The sequence below is a fragment of the Mandrillus leucophaeus genome, unplaced genomic scaffold (assembly GCF_000951045.1).
Source record: "Mandrillus leucophaeus isolate KB7577 unplaced genomic scaffold, Mleu.le_1.0 Scaffold503, whole genome shotgun sequence".
NCBI lineage: Eukaryota > Metazoa > Chordata > Mammalia > Primates > Cercopithecidae > Mandrillus > Mandrillus leucophaeus.
Genome location: NW_012105399.1, coordinates 2,463,740 through 2,481,699, shown reverse-complemented (window position 1 = coordinate 2,481,699; position 17,960 = coordinate 2,463,740). Strand labels below are relative to the sequence as shown.

The 17,960-nt window shown below is 35.2% G+C and overlaps 1 protein-coding gene across 3 annotated transcripts in view; it reads right to left on the bottom strand.

Annotated features, from left to right (window-relative positions):
* KCNK2 (potassium channel, two pore domain subfamily K, member 2) overlaps positions 1–17,960 on the bottom strand; it is a 251,915-nt gene that overhangs the window by 98,043 nt on the left and 135,912 nt on the right. For all 3 annotated transcript variants that reach the window (XM_011996163.1, XM_011996162.1, XM_011996164.1), the window contains exon 3: positions 13,777–13,894. In XM_011996163.1, coding sequence (XP_011851553.1) covers positions 13,777–13,894 — 118 coding nt within the window. The remainder of the gene's footprint in view (positions 1–13,776; positions 13,895–17,960) is intronic.

Below are 17,960 nucleotides of genomic sequence, written 5' to 3'. Positions count from 1 at the left end.
TGTACCAATGTCCTCAGCCTTTACAATCACTCACCACTCACTCACTAAAAAATCTTTTATATCATTTATTTTGTGCATCTTTTCTATGTTTAGGTATGTTTAGATACACAAATACTTACCATTATCTAACACTTGCCTACAGTACTTAGTACAGTGACATGCTGTACAGGTCTGTAGCCTCGGAGCAATAGGCTATAGCAGATAGCCTAGGTGTGTAGTAGGTTACACCATCTAGGTTTGTGTGAGTTCACTCCATGATGTTTGCACAAGTTGCTGAATGACACATTTTTCAGAAAATGTCACTGTCGATAAGTGACACATGACTGTATTTATACGGCACATCACACTGTTTTTCTCACAGTTTAAGTGACATATATTGGATCTCACATTGGATGGTACAAAAATTTGGATGACTGGATCACCTTGCCTAAAGAATGAGTCAACAAAATTTTTTCTTCCCCCTTAGAAAAGTAAAGACAGACAGTGTAACTAGTAGCCACTGTAAATGACAAGTAATGGCCTTCTGTATCAGTGAAGCTCTTATTATAATACCTGAGTCACTGTTTATTTTTATGTTTTCATTCTGAAGCCTAATAAGTCAATCAAAGACAGATACTTATGCCAGCAAGCTCAACTTCATAACATCCATAAAGACCAATGATACTGGCATGTTAAATATCTCTAAAAATCAGTGATTATGGTATAATATCAACTAAGTCAACTATACATAGGAAAATCACTGTAAAAGAAACATGGTCCTATCTAATCACTTCCCTTTTTATACATTTCTGTATTATTCTATTTTTATGTTAATCATATATTACCATATATGAGAAATGACAAATATATATACTTTGATGACAAGTCACCTCATATTTTAAAAAATCGAGGAAAAAGGCATTAAAAACTGGTACTGGATTAGCTCATACATATATATGTCATATCATATATATACTACTTTTTTTAACCTCCACTTCCTGGGTTCAAGCAATTCTCCTGCCTCGGCCTCCCAAATAGCTGGGATTGCAGGCATGCACCACCACATCCGGCTAATTTTGTATTTTTAGTAGAGATGGGGTTGCACCATGTTGGTTAGGCTGGTCTCAAACTCCTGATCTCAGGTGATCTGCCCACCTTGGCCTCCCAAAGTGTTGAGATTACAGGTGTGAGCCACCACACCCAGTCATGTATACATTTTTTTAAAAAAATACCCGTTGCAAACAAAAAATGGTCATCAACATGGGATTAATGAAATTATGACCTACGCCTAAAAGGAAAACTATGTAGCTGCTAAAACAATAAAGCAAATCTTCAACAAATGATTTTTTTAAAATTTCATGACCTCTTCTTATGTGGAGGTACAAAGGTATAGTGAACTTCACTTGTACAATAAAGGAATGTATTTATATTAATTATAGACACACACACTTTCACATATACATATCCATATATAAATGATTCCTAGAATGGTAAGAATGGTAATTGTGTTTGACTCTGTAGGGGATGAAACACTGAAGGATCAGCTGCAGGAGGAAGGCTTACCTATCACTCTATATTCTTTACACTGCTTGCTTGTTTCTTATTGCTTAATGATTTATAGACACTCCTTATCAAGTTTTAATGAAAGCATACAGTATTTTACTTTAAGTGAGCAGGCTATTAATTCCTCACTATTTGTATGACCAAAGTTGCCATGTGAAAGAATATGATTTTCTTTCTGCATTGACATAAGCGAAGCACCTATCTTAAATCGCCTTGATTTATATACACTTCCTAGAGTTTGCATGAATTTTAAAAGATAACTAGCACTGCACAACTTTAGACTTTCAGCAAACATTTATAAAAGTCAACCAGGAAATACTGTAGAAAGACAAAGAGTGTATGAGATGTGATTTGCAATCAGGTATATGCTATTATTTTTCTATCATTATCCACATCAAGAGTGGCTTTATCGTAACAACCTCCTTTCTATTATCATAAACTCAGAATTTTCTTTTTTGAGACAGGGTCTCCCTCTGTTGCCCAGGTTGGAGTGCAGTGGCATGATTATGACTCACTGTAGCCACCATGCTTGGCTAATTATTTTTTTCTTTTGTAGAGACAAGGGTCTTGCCATGTTGCCCAGGCTGGTCTCAAACTCCTGAACTCAGCAATTCTTGGCCTCCCAAAGTGATAGGATTACAAGAGTGAGTTGCTGCACCTGGGCTATAAACCCACAATTTCTATCCCCTGATTTTTTCCTCTAAAAATATAGTGACCCCTTTTTCTGACACTTAGATTTCATTTTCTTGAAATTATTGCCCCAAAGTCTGAATTTTTTAAACCAGAATGTCATGGCTTGGGATTGGTAGCACTCTAGTTTTCTTGAATGTAACATTTTGTATCATATTTACAGAAAACAATTCATAATCTGCAGGAGGCGAGGAGTACTGAAAATATATGACACTACAACATCACCTAGAGCTAAGCAGTAGAATGAGATTTTCTTATTTTTAGAAATATATTTCCCTGTGGTTTCCTTCTGAGCACTATATACTCAGTTTTTGAAGCAGTTATTTTGTCTGCTAGCACCTACATTGGAACATGTTGCTATGTTCTAATACAGTATTTTCTCTTAATTTTTGAAGTAGCACAAAATTGAACTTTTTATCAATCTGTAAATTAAAACAAATTATACAAGCCAATGGTTCTAAACCCTTTTGTGGTTTATGGACCCCTTTGAGAATCTGCTATGTGCTGTGGACCCTCTCTTCAGAACATGATTACAGACTCTTAAAGCTTATCCAGCTGTCTTCCAATGGTTCATAAAAATTGAGTCGCAAACTTTATTTCAATCTTTGATGAACAATAGGGAAAAACAGACAAATACAGCAGCTTCTTTAAAATTAAGCAATTTTATTTGCATAGTAATTAGGTTATTTACCACTGTTAAATAGATTATCCTTTGAGTTTTCACAAAGCCCTGTGAGATAGCAAATGCAATTATTATCATTCACCTATTAGAAAGTCATTGAGACTATTCACCTGAAGGAAGCAAATAACTCAGAAAAGTTCAATGACCTGGTCAAAATAAATTAATTAAATTAAATTAATTAAATTAAATTAAATTAAATTAAATTAAAAATAACTGGTTGGTCATTTCATTAAATCAAAATAAAAATTAACTAGGTGGAGAAATAGTCAAGTATAACACAGCCCTGTGGGAATGACTGGTTTGGGATTGAATTTTGTACATTCAAGCTATGCTAAACAATTTTAAAAATTTTTTTATGTTATAAAAATTAGGGGTATGAATTAAAGCTATAAGAAACAATCAATTTTATGTTTTAAATATTAGTGGCAGAAATAAATATGTAAAAAATAATATTGGCTTACATTAATAATAAAATAGTAAAAAATAGTCAATAATAAAGTTAGCTTACCCTAAAAATTAGTACAGAGTCATTCAATATACAAACTATTTTCACATATGCAACCTCATTTAGTCTTCACAACTCTTGAGAAATACCAGCCCCAGTTGACAAATGAGAAAATCAAGGATAATAGAACTGTGATTTGCCCAGAAAGACAACCCTAGCTAGTGACAAAGACAAAACCCTGAACCTAAGTTTTCTAAAGTGAGATCTGATGCTCCTTGTACTATATCACTCCTTTAAAAAAATGCAGAATTATTTTCCTTCTAAGCAGCATAAGCAAAACTAGTCTGTATCAATATGTACAGCACATGATTTTAGTTGTAGCATAATGCTAACTAGGAGGTCATGTCTGCAGTCTTTTTTCCATCAAGTTAAAACACAGCTTCATAAAGTTGTCTACAGGTACCACTGAAATTATATATTAAAGCATGTATACTTTAAACAGAGGCTATATAGGCCGATTATGACTTATTTCGTATTCCTCAAGATAGCATAATTTATAATAAGAAGTGTATATATATATATATGTAGGTCTTCATGCCAAGTTCCTGGCACACAGCCCCCTAAAACCCTTGTAATTTCCAGAGCAAAAGGGTTACTAGGAGGATCTTTCATCCTAATAATTGGTCTTTGATCTTGGTTCTTGACACAGAGCTCCTAATCCCTTAGAATTTCCTGGGTGATAGGAGCATCTTTTGTTCTAATGAGGTGACTCTTACTGGGTTCCTGGATAGCTTCAGGATGGGGGCTGGTCACCAGAAAAAAAACAAACCATGACTACAAGTTTGGAACTTTCAGCCCCATCTCAATTCTCCAGAAAGGTGAGAGGAACTGGAGATTGATAATCAACCACACCTAGATGATGAAGCTTTCATAAAAATCTCTGAACTATGGGGTTTGGAGAGCTTTGGGGTTGCAGAATACATGGATGCATCCCGGAGAGGTTGTGGAATCTCCTCACCCCTTCCTACATCCCTTTTCCTATGTATATCTTTCATCTGTATCCCTTGTGATATTCTCTGTAATAAGCTGGTAAACGTCAGTAAACTGTTTCCCTGAGTTCTGTGAGCTGCTCCAGATGAAACCCAGGGAGGCTCAACCTAGTGATCGGCATGTAGAGTGGGGACAGTCTTGTGGGACTGAGCCCTTCACCTGTGGGATCTGATGCTAATTCCAGGTTGATAGCGTCAGAATTGAATTGAAGTAGAGGAAACCCAGCTGGTATCCAGTGGAGAATTGCAGAAAAATCCCATATATCTGGTGTCAGAAAAGTCCTGTGTCAAGTGGTAAGAACATAGTAGGAGAAAATTGTTTTTTTTTTTTTTCTTTTACACCCTTACTTCCCTTTTTTCTTCTCTAGCTGCTTGGCTTTGGCAATTTCACTCTTTGTTAGCATCTTCAATAAGGGATGTTTACGCCTGGAGGGGAGAGGTAGGACACATCAACCAAACTTGGCTGCTTGTTTGCTGTTTTTGCTTTAAAATTAAAGTTGGAAGGGGAAGAAATTTAAGATTAGCAATTAATGTGCATTTTTGGATAACCTGTGGCTTTCAGTAGTTCGTATCATCACTATTCGTCCCAATGCTCTGGTAGAACCAAGAGTTGGCTGTATGGAATTCTTTTCCATTTGGAATGAGTCACATCAGCATTGTACTTTAGGTGCACACAAACCACAATAGTTAAACATGAACTTCATTTGGCACAGGTACTTTTTTGTAAACATCATGCCATATGCACCCTACCACATAAATAACAATGCCAATTTTCCAAGACTAAGTAAGATTGCACAAGTCTAAAAAAAATAAAAATAAAAAAATAAAAAGAATTAGGAAGAAAAGCATGCAGCCTAATTACCAGCTGAAAGTAGACAGGACTGAACAAACGTTGTCACATGCCTTTCTTATCAAATGAAACACCCGAGACACATACAAAAAAAAATTCTGATAATCATCACACCTAGTTTTAATCACATTCAGAGCAATACTTGGATATCTGGTGGTCAGTCAGATGCTCTGCAAAATCTATAATCTAGAATGAACAGGTCTGCATTTCAGAAGTTAGGATGGAGGAATGACAAGAAAAAATAGGTTCTGTATTTATTCAGGGCATGAACTTCATGACTATTCCTTGCTTCCAATTTTTGGATAATTTCAAGGCCACAACATTTAACAGTGATTGCTTCTCAGAAAATTAAAATATGCTATTGAAAACTTTTCAAAATTATTCAAGAATAGGTGAAAGTGTGTTTTGTTTCAGAATACAAGCAATTCCTGACTTGAACTACACTAGAGATATGGGCAACTATGATGCTGGTACCCAATGCCCAACCCTTCTCTTGCTGGAGCTTCTGTTAGATCTATAATATATTGTTATGTTTTTCTCCTGTTACTAAAAACAAACAAAAAACCCAAAACAAAACAAATTATGCCTAACGTCTGAGAAGATTATATCCCTAATGTTCCCAAATCCCTTTTCAGCTAGCATAGGATTCTGAGTACTAGGTGCTCTTCTTGCCTGATGTAGCATACATATGCAATGAGAAGAGGTGACTAATCTATTTCACTATTGCTTTGGACTCTACAGTAGTATTTATGTAATAATTCAGCTTTATTCCCTATCAAATATACTTTTGCACTCTGCCAACTTAGCTATCATTCATAAGAAATTTTCTCTGAGAAACACATTTTAACTTAGAAAATAAATAAGACTACATGAAGATTTTTGAGTGGCAGGAGCAAATGTTATTAATAATATCCTAATATGTGTTTTATTTTCCTTAATTTAAGTAGACGGGATGAATAACACAGAATAAAATACCCAAATTTAATTTCAATTTTTGTATTTCAACTACACAATACCAGAAGTACATATTTTGGAAAAATAATCATCTACTTTCACAAGCTTGCATAAAGAAAAATGCAATGAGATTGTAGAGCAGGAACTGGAAGTCACCTTGCAAAATTCATTGTCTTTTAAGCTGCCTGAGAGAACCTTAACTTTTCTATAAAAATGGACTCCCAAAATCCAATACACAATTCTCTGAGAACATGCAAGGGACTAGTGAAATGCCACAGAGTTATGAGTGTACTAAATTAATAAGTTAGCACCCAACACGCAGAGCTACAATGACATCATTCTTTGGGAAAAGGTTTACCGACAAATTCCACATCACTGCTTCAAGTCCATTCATTTCCAAGTTCAGGCAGTGGCTTCTGTGGTCATCAAGTTGAACAGAAAACACAATTTTTCCTCATCCTTTCAAGTTGTAGTTTTGTCCCACATCCAACAGAAAGAAAGGTATTAGACTCCCTGCTGAAAACAAGCATAGGCTTTGCAGTTTTCAATATACTTTCTGTATTTCCAAAAGTGACTCCTTTTTATCTGGAATTGCTTGTTAAAATTACTGCAGACTTTTAATTTTCTTCCTGGTGTTTCTTTTGTTTTGTTTTCATAATTACTTAAGCATTATACCAAACTGGAGAAATACAAGTTTGCAGTAAATCTGTGATTGTTATCATAATAGCTTTAGCAATTTAATCTAGGTAAAAGCCAACTGGAAGCCCCAGTGGCAGGTTTAAAATATAGAAACAAAAATACAAACAAAAAATCATAGAAACTATTTAGCCAAATTCAATCTCTACGCTCAAGTGAGAGAAAATAAGAGTCATTTGAAAATATGCGAAATATTGCTCTAAGGAAAAATTAAGTTTCCCATTAAGACTTAAGAGAAATGCTTTGGAATCTTAAAGTCACTGCAGACCATAGTGGCCTTCTTGTTATTTGCATTCTGACACTCAGATATAATAATTGAGTGATAAATGTAGGCAACTCCTAATTCTGACATTGCAGTTCACTTTCCACTGGAGAATATTTTATTATTTTAAATATAATTATATTAAATTGTATTAACATATAACTCGATTAATATATAAGTGTAATTAATATAACTTTATATGTTGATAAATTGTATACATTAATATCAATATATAATTTATATAAAATAATACATTAATATAATATATAATAATATAACTATATAAAATATAAATATACTAATTATATATTACATATCAAATGTAATTGATATGTAATATATAATAAATTGATATCGTTACATAATTATAAAAATTATAATTTTAATGCTTTCAAGTAAAAAAATCTTCTCGTAGTTTATTCTAATCCTTAAATTGGTCTTGAAATAGAATACAGTTGTCCATACATCATTTTTGCCAACTGCCTTTCCAGTAGTTTAACTGAGAAGCTTTAAAAACACGTAAAAATTTAAAAACTTAAAAATTAAAAGCTAAGCCCTCTAAAGCATTATTCTGAGAGGACTATATCTCCATCTGTAAACTTTTTTTAAGACCACCTTTCACCCTCCTCACTGCCACCTCCTTAGTTCAATCAACATCTTTTCCCATATGGATTAATATATTAACATGCTTGTGAGGTGTTTCCTCCACCCAGTTCTCTGATTCTGTAACAACAACAATTCAATTCAATTCTACAGGAGTCCAGACCTACAGATTCAGTCCACAGGACAGCTTCCAGGTCAGACACCAGTAGCAAATGGCATGCTGTGCTGCCCACGTTTCTGCCTGGCCAACTGCAAATTCAGGGATTCCCAGGACCTCTCCTCAGATTGGTTAACTCCCTAGAAGGATTCACAGAACTCTGGAATGCATTCTCCTTACTAATGCTGGTCTATTATAAAGGATATAATTTAGGAACAGCCAAATGGAAGAGATGCATTCCGGTATGCATAGAAGTAGGGGGTACGGAGCTTCTATGTTCCACAGCTTCCCCCAGCACACTACCCTCCCACCACCAGTATTCCCCAACCCAGAAGCTCTCTGAACTCCATTGTTTAGAGGATTTTATGGAGTTTTCATTAAGTAGGCCTGACTGATTAAATAATTGGCCATTGGTGATTAAACTCAACCTCTGGCCATTCTTCCCTCCCCAGAGTCCTGGGAGTGAGGCTGAAGGTTCCAATCTGCTAATCACATGGTTGGTTTCTCTGGCTATTAGCCCCCATCTTGAAGTTATCTAGCAGCCCACCAGTAGTCACCTCATTAGCATAAACTCAGGCGTGGTTGAAAGGGGCTTGTTATGAATAACAGAAGACATTCCCATCACTCAGAAAAGCCCAAGGATTCTAGGAGCTCTGGGCCAAGAACTGGGGTCAAAGACCAAATATATTTTTGTATTATGCCACATTTTTCACTGGTCTTCTACTTCAGCTTCTACCTTCTGAATGGCAGCCAGCATCACATCATGCTTGTTTGTCTTTGGCTTAAATCTTTCAGTGGCTGCCTACTGAATTTAGAATGTTACCATGACCTATAGAGTCCTACATGATCTTGCTGCCTCTTCTCTCGCTAACCTCACTCCTTTCCCCTTCTCTCCTTCCTGCAGTCCCCCAGGCACTGCCTCATCTGTATTCCTTGAACATGCCAAAATCTGTTCCACCCAAATCTTTGCCACTGTTGTGCCCTTTGCCTTCATTAATCTTTCCACTTTTCTTTACATAGCTGATTTATTTTCATCATTCAGGGTTCAGCTTAAATGTCACCTCCTCAGAGAGTTCTTGAATCAGCCTCTTTAGAACACCTCCCACTCCCTGCTCTGGCTCCATCATCTATTCTCTATCATGAGTTTCTTTTGCTACATTGATTGCAATCATTCATGGTCTTGTTTTTAATGTACTGATTGGTCATTGGTCTCTTCAATCCCAATTTTTCTAGTCTTGCTGAATTCAAGAAGAAACAAACAAACAAAAAATGGGGGCGAGGTGGAGAAAGGAACGACTAAAATGAAGCTTCCTAAAATAATACAACATATAAAATCTTGGCCACATTTTTACTCCTTTCTCACAAAAACAAAAAAATATCAACTAGCACTGTCTGTGAGTTACAAGCCTGATGCCTAAATATTCATTTCACTTTCAATATTTTGACTCCTGTCTCTTCATTCTATTAGTCACCAAGGCCTGTTGATTCTTGTATCCAATTATTCCAACATTTTATGCTTACTCCTGTCCTTCCACACCAACTCCAATCATCCCAGTCAATACATCCCTCCTTCCCCGGATCACTGCAATGCCTCCTAACTGCTCTCTCAGACAAACTGTCAGTATTCGCTAATCCTCTTCCTGACAAATGCTTCTTGTCACTTCTAAACTTTGACTTCACTTTTATTAAAAATCCAGGTTCTATCTTATTGCAGTAGATCCTCAAACATGGGATTATTTTCAATGCATTTTTTCCATCTAAAGAAGTCAATATTATTTCCCACTACTTCTTTAAACAAGTCTTCTTTAAACAATGTCTTTAAACAAGTCTACTCCAACACTTACCTTTCTATCCCCAAAATAAATCCAGCTCATTCCCCTTCTTGGATTTTTGCTTAGTCATGCCACAGACTGGGAGGCTTTTTCCCCTTCCTCAGTCTAAATCAAAACATCTTCGGCCGGGCCCCGTGGCTCACGCCTGTAATCCCAGCACTTTGGGAGACCAAGGCGGGTGGATCACGAGATCAGGAGATCGAGACCATCCTGGCTAACATGGTGAAACCCTGTCTCTACTAAAAATACAAAAAACTAGCCAGGAGAGGTGGCGGGCGCCTGTAGTCCCAGTTACTCAGGAGGCTGAGGCAGGAGAATGGAGTGAACTGGGGAGGCGGAGCTTGCAGTGAGCCGAGATCGCGCCACTGCACTCCAGTCTGGGAGACACAGCAAGACTCCGTCTCAAAAAAAAGAAAAGAAACATTTTCTTCAAGGCACAGTTCAAATCCAACTTCTCCACTTAAGACTCTCAGTTCCAGCCCATGTGTTCTTCGCTTTTTCTCAATTCTCATAGCACTGAAACTCCGGTTCTATGTTACATTTGATTATCCAAGACTTATTTTTGTTATTCTTCAGTCATTTCATATGTGTAAATGTTGTCTCCCAAATGAGACTGCAAGCAGGGACTATGTCCTTACTTCCTTTGTAATCCTGGCAGCAGGAGAAGTAGCACAGATCAGCAGGAGCTTCTTACCTTGACTTACAGATTAAAATGATTCTGACGATGACTCCCGTCAACTCCAAGCAGCCATTCTAGATAACTGGCACTAGCCAAACAGAGCACACTGTCTCTTACCCCTGGTCTTTTCCACATGAGCTCCCTATGCCTGCAAGGCTCCCTTTCCAACTTTCTTCACCTGGCAAATTCCTAATTCTATCCAGTCAACTGGGACAATGCCTACTAAGGAAAAGGAACCATCCCTCGCCTCTTTCTCACTCACCTACCCACCCAATATCTGTGTAAAGTGTTGCATCAATACATTCCCATTAAATGCTCTTAACTCACAACTCCTGGCACACTGTATTGTAAATGTGTATTTATTCACACTTCTCCCTGACTGATCTATGTACAACTTAAAACCACGGAATTTATTTTTTATCTTTATAGCAATAGAGCGATAGTGTTTTATTATTTGTTGAATTAATATATAGACAAACAGACTGGCAATGAAATATGTTGAAAGGGTTAATAACTTAGCCTCACAGGTATCAATATGGTGTTATGTAATTTCCAATAAGTCATAGTTCAGACCATATAGAATGCCTATTTGTTTTTAGTTTCAAAAATAATTATTATGCACCCAATATATATCAGGCATTTGGAGATGCAGGCAAGACCCAAATGATTAAAAATCCCTAACTTCATAGAGCTTGCATTTTACTAGGAAAAATCAGCAAGGGACTATGGCTTTTGCTCTGACTGAGTTGGAAACCACAGAAGATTTCTGAGCAGAAGGTTGCTGCAACGCTGCTGGCATGCGATGATGCTACTTTGGACAAAAATGGTGGCAACTTGAATGCTGAGCAGTGGTTAAAGTATGAATCTAATATAAAGGCAAAGCCAACAGGACTGGTATATGGAATGGAAGTGGCATATGAGAGAAAAGGAATGGTCAAGAATGGATTTCAGTCTGTGCAACTATGGAAGAGGATTTGTGAAGAATTTGGAAGTGTATAACTTTGGAAAGGGTGTTTAGATATATGAACAGATATTCTAAAATTTGGTCTTAAATTTTAATATTTTATTTTGTATTACACCCCTTGGGCATATTTCCAAGGAATAGTGAGGATTATGTTTGCTTCTTAGAAAAATTGATGAAATTGAACAGAAAATCCTTGGACAACTGTGGCCAACTCAGTTCCGTGAAGCACTGCCTGTACCAGGAACCCTCTAAAAGCCACTGCAATTTATTTTTCAAAACTCTCCCAACTTCTAATGTCATTTTAAAATGTCTTATGTAATGCAGCTATTACTAAAAGTCATAATTTCTATGATTGCTAAAAATCACTTCAAAGCTCACACAATTATTATCATTAGCAATTTTATTAATTATACTTTGAATTTTATGGAATAATGACTTTGACGTCAAATGCACACTTAGAAAAGAGGACAAATTTTTTCTCTTGCCCTAGACCACCATAACCTAGTCCAAGATTAGAGGACATGGTGTTGACCACAAGAGTAAAAGACCATGCAGTAAAAAGTCCTCATATGGGTCACCCGGAATGATTTAATCCACTGAAGACTAAAGCCTGAGATAGAAGAGTAGAATATCTGGGCTGTCAGGCAGCTACCTAAAGAGCCTAAATGATCAGCTACTGTGCTTAATGGCTATAATTTGGAGTAAGGCTGGTAATAATGGTTTATATTTTTTCATGTGTTCAAGTGTATGTCTGCAAAACTTACTGTATTTGGGGATTCAAAAAATGAGACTGTTTATAAACATACAGGGCAACAGTAAGTCTGTATAATGACTGAGTCTCCTGCAAAATAATTTAGTGGTGGTCATGATGAGTTATAACTTAGACTTTTGAATTTTCATTGGCAGAAACAAACCATTCTCACTCAGTCTGTGAGCTTTTTTTCTTCTAGACTCTAAGTAGTTTACACAATAAATAGTTATTTCCATAGTAGAAATGGCCAAGATGTCTAAGCCCCAAACTTAACCTGTTATTATGGTTAGAAATCAAGGTTGCCATTCTTCCAGATTTTCACAGCCACACAACTTTTGACCTAGCTGATGGAAATGTAAGAGTAAACATAGTTTCTTGACCTCTCAAAAAAGGCAAAAAATCAGCATGCTAAAGTATGTATTTTGCTGGCATGCGATCCAGTGCAAAGAGGCACTACAGTGGATTCATATAACGATAGAACAGTACAAATACCTGTAGAAAAACTTTTAAGTGAGAGTTCATCCATAAATTTTCCATGTTCTCCTATTTAGTACTTTGATATAATCTGCTGACATGAAAACGTTATACATGTCATAATTTATGAATGATATCACAAAAATAAGATTGAAACTTTCAGGATTTCAACTTATTCCAAAGGTATGTGGAAAGAAAGAACTCCCTTTTTTAAACATATTTTCTCACACCTGAAATTCCTTCATAACTATGATGAGTCCATTTCCTTCTCTTTCTTAAAAAATACACTTTAAATGCATCTCTTTCCATTAGCAAGCAGCTTTTCTCATTCTCACAGAATGACAAACATGGCTTTCACTATGAGATCTGTGTTTAGGTTTCCTGAATAGCTTTTGGGCACTGAATGACAAACTAGCAGAGAGGACATCTACATGTACCCATTCTGCTGCTTTAGAAGATACCAAGCATACGTGTGGGTGAGTTGAAAAAAGAGACCACGTTCATTATGCAACCCTTTCAACATTATAACAAACAACGCGATTTAAAAAAATCATCAGGGGCCTAAATTTTCATACTTTTTATAATCCTCACATTTCAGTGTTAAATTTTTATATATTTATGCTACTAGCAAAATATAATGTATAAAAAACAAGTCCTGAAGTAATCATCACAAACGACCATATTAACAGGCACAATCTGTTAAAATGTAGAGTTAAAATTTACAAATTCGAAAAGATGATATCATGTAAGAACTTCCATGAAAAGAATGTTAAAATTGTATTCAAATCATTTTCTGCTACACAAAAAGTATCAAAAATTCAGGAAAATGAAAAACTAATTGTCTAAAGAAATAATCATTTTAAGCTGTTTCTTGACATTACTACCATTAGTCAAATGACTGAACTGCACTGCTCCTGTTTCACATGTATTTTAAAGTCAACTCAGTATTCTAAAATAACAACGAATTCATTTCCATTATTCCTTTGTTTAAACCTTTAAACCCCCTTTGCACAATCAATTTACTATAATCTAGTTTTTCTATCTTAAGTAAAATGATTTTTGACCAACTATGCAAAAAATTCAAACAAATGGATTTTATCTCACAAACTGTACCAAAACAAAAAACAAAAATAAGTTGTCTCCTACCTATGGTTGTAATAACAGTGCCAGCAAAGAAGAAGGAACTTCCCAAATCCCAGTGACTGATTTGATTGGAGGTGTTTCCTAAAGGTATAATCCCTGCATTTATTGCTGCCACTATTTGCTGCAAGTTTAAAAAGAAATTTATCAGTACACATGAATCACACAGAGGCATCAAACAGCATATTTTCCACCCCAGAAATGACTTATTTGACAAAGAGAATCAACTCTAAGGTTTTGTTTTTCCATTTAAAATGTATACTATAGCTTAAAACTTTATACTGAAGAATTTAATACCCCTTAAGTTATAAGAAACTGACATGTGATATCAAGTGAATTGACTGGCATGAAGGTTACAATATTGTACCAACATGCATTCATATTGTCATCCATTAACATATTTAATTACTTATTTGAATTAACAACTAAATATAACAATGTTCTCTAGTAAGCACCACAGCGTAAAAATAGCAGGTTGTAAACTATAGTTACAATAATACATAATAGCTTCATCAGAAAGAAAGTATTTCCCAAGTGCTGCTCATTTCAAATGTTAAATATATGATCCAAGTCTGGGTTGGCTATAACTGTACCAAGCCTATATCAAAAAGAGCTAAGGATGAAAAGGAAAGGCAACAGGACTTCACTTTCAAGCTTGAGGCAGTCCATGTAGATCTAGACTCTTAGAAGTTCTACAGAGTTTAGTAAATTCTATGACAATGAGAATCACCAAAGCTCTGTAGATGACAATCTGTCAGCAATATTACATAAAGACCACTAAGATCTATTGCTGAGAATGTTGAGTAGTACTAAGAGAAAGACAGAAAGATGACATTATAATCCCTTATTCAATCATCACATGTTGGGAGGTGGGGGTTGGAGGAGAAGAAGCACAAAAGATAAGACAATATGTTAGGAGAAAATGTATAGTAGAAGACAGACAGATTACAGGGGATGATGTTTTGGTTGGAAATATAGCTTTGGAGATCTTTACTACTTAATTTTCAAATTATAGAATTGGAAGAAACAACATTTGATAAGGAAATTAAAGGCCAAGAGAAGAAAAGTGGTTGGTTTAAGGTTACATAGTTTACTGGCAAATGGATAATAAGTACACTCTGAAAATGGGGTACGACTCAAGGAAGCCACTGGCGTATGGAAAAAAACAGGTAACCCATAGCTGAAATGTAATATAAAATCTCATTTCAGAACTGTTATGAAACATGTCTGATGTCTTAATCTATGAATTAAAAAGTCAATAGTTCTGTGTAAAATTAATTAAATTGCATTGCTTTTATTTACTTTAGCAGTGATATATGATCTTTGTAAAAAAAAAAATAAGAAAATACAAAAAGGAATAAAGAGGATAATAAAAACTATCCATAATTGCAGAATCCAGAGATAACCACTTTTAATGTATTACATTATCTACCCTTGGTAGTTTTATATCCTCTTTCACATAGTTGTATTTTCTACTCTTAGTTAATACTATTCCACATGCAGGTTTTTTTGTCATTTCCATATTTATTTAATCATTGCTCAAGATATAGATATATATGTTGTCCTAAAATTTGAATTAATATAAAATTTGCTGTTGTGAACATATTTATGTAGAAATGTTTTCCTATTTCTGAACATTTCCCCAGGAGAGATTGCTAGGAATAAATTTGCCACGTTAAAGATTATGAATGTTTTCGGTGGGGCACGGTGGCTCACGCCTGTAATCCCAGCACTTTGGGAGGCCAAGGCGGGCGGATCACGAGGTGAAGAGATCGAGACCATCCTGGCTAACACGGTGAAACCTCATCTCTACTAAAAACACAAAGCAAATTAGCCGGGCTTGGTGGCGGGCGCCTGTACTCCCAGCTACTCGGGAGGCTGAGGCAGGAGAATGGCGTGAACCCGGGAGGTGGAGCTTGCAGTGAGCCGAGTTCGCGCGGCTGCACTCCAGCCTAGGCGACAGAGGGAGACTCCGTCGTCAAAAAAAACAAAAACAAAAACAAAACAAAAAAAAAGATTGTGAATGTTTTAAAGCATTTGATGTATAGTAGCAAATAGCTATCTTAGAAGGTTGTTTCAATTTACAACTGCCCCCCCCAACAATTTACAAATGCTTAGCAATATTTTTAATATTAATGACATTTATCTTTAATGAAATGATAAAATATATTTCCACTTATATAACCCTTATCATGAATAATACTGAACATGAATTACTCCTTTATCTAATATTAAATGCACACAAATATATACCTATACACACATATGCACAACACACAGTGAAGTTTGAATTAGTTAATTCTATTCATCTGACTCTGTGTTGTAACTGTAATATCAGATAAGGCAGGTCTCCCTTCATTATCTTTCTTTTAAATGTTTTTGTAGTTATTGCTCTGTTATTCCTATATAAACTTTAGAATTTAAATCTTATAAAAATTTTTATTTTCATAGATTTGACATATTTCCATTGAAATTTTAATGGAAATATGCTAAATACTTCACATACATTAAATGTTTGAAAATAGATGAAATCTATAAATTAAAAAGTAAACACTATTATAATACTCAAACTTCATACCAAGGAAGATGGTACGAATCTCTATTTATTGAGTCCCCTATACTATACTGATTATATATTCCACATAGATCCATAAGGTTATTCCCAAATATTTCACTTTTTCCACTTTGAATTATAATTGGTTATTGCTGTTGTATATATACATAAATACATATTACCAATCCTCTGCACCAGCAATTCTCAAAGTTTTTATCTTAAAATAGTTTACAGTCTCAAAAATTAATGAAGATGTCAAAGATCTTCTGTTTGTGTCGGTTATAACTATTCATATATCCTGTATTGGTTTGAATTTCTGGTTTTTAAAATGTTCATGTAAAAATATCAAGAAAGTCAACCTAAGTGATCTATTTCTACAATAAATAATTATGTCTTCTAAAACAAAATACATAGTGAGAAGAGATGCAGTTTTACAATTTTATAAATCTCTTTTAATATCTGGCTTAATAGAAAACAGATGTATTTTAATATGTTTCTGCTTTCAATCTGTTGGAATAGCACATCACATAGCCGCTGGAAGACTTCATTGTAAACTCAGAAGGTGAGACACATTATGATGTATTTTTTATATTGAAAAGACAAAAACATATTAGTACTATAGAGAAAATATCTTTGGCCAAGTGTGGTGGTTCCTGCCTTTAATCCCAGCACTTTGGGAGAATGAGGCAGGTGAATTACTTGAGCTCAGGAGTTGGAGACTAGCCTGGGCAATACAGTGAAATCCCATCTCTACAAGAAATACAAAAATTAGCTGGGCCTGGTGGCATAATCCCAGGTACTAGGGAGGCTGAGGTGGGAGAATCGTTTGAGCCTGGGAGGTCAAGGAGACAGTGAGTTGTGATCATGCCACGGCTCTCTAGCCTGGGTGACAGAGCAAAACCCTGTCTCAAAAAATAAATAAATAAAATAACCCTGATCTTAACAAACCTCTGAGAGGGCCTTGAGGACCACATTTTGAAAACAACTGTTCTATACAGAACTTGTTATTTTTGTTTGTTTCTTTGATTTCGGTTTTTACCTGGAAAACCAAAGTAAGCAAACTTATCACTTAGAAATAATGGTATTTTGTCTCCACATCTTTCAATAGCTATGTATTATTGATTTTTATCTCTTATTGGACTGAACAGTCTTTCCAGAGCTAAGTTAAATAAGAATAATGACAACAGATTCTTTATTTTTGTCACATAAAATCATCAACAGTTTAAGTGTTTAATCATTAAATATATTGGCCATTGGCAAGAAAATGGCATTTAATTAAATAAAATATGACAACAAGCAAATAAAAAAGACATAAAACTTTAAAAAACTAAAAAAGAATTTGGAAAATATTTTAAGATAGCAATAAACATATAGCAGATGGAACAGAGGTAATAAGTGAAGAAATATGAAATGGTTCAATTTTAGCATAAATCAAATAAAGTTATTGGTTCATATACTCTAATCTAGTGAATTCATAGGCTATGTAGCTTAAAAATATGTATCAAGGCTTCATAAATCTGAAAGAGTTGCTTGTGATAATCATGCTGTTATCTAGTTACTCTGGAGGGAATGGCTTCACAGTTAATATACATGGAAATGCCACAGATTCACGTGCACAAAAACAATTAGGTACAGG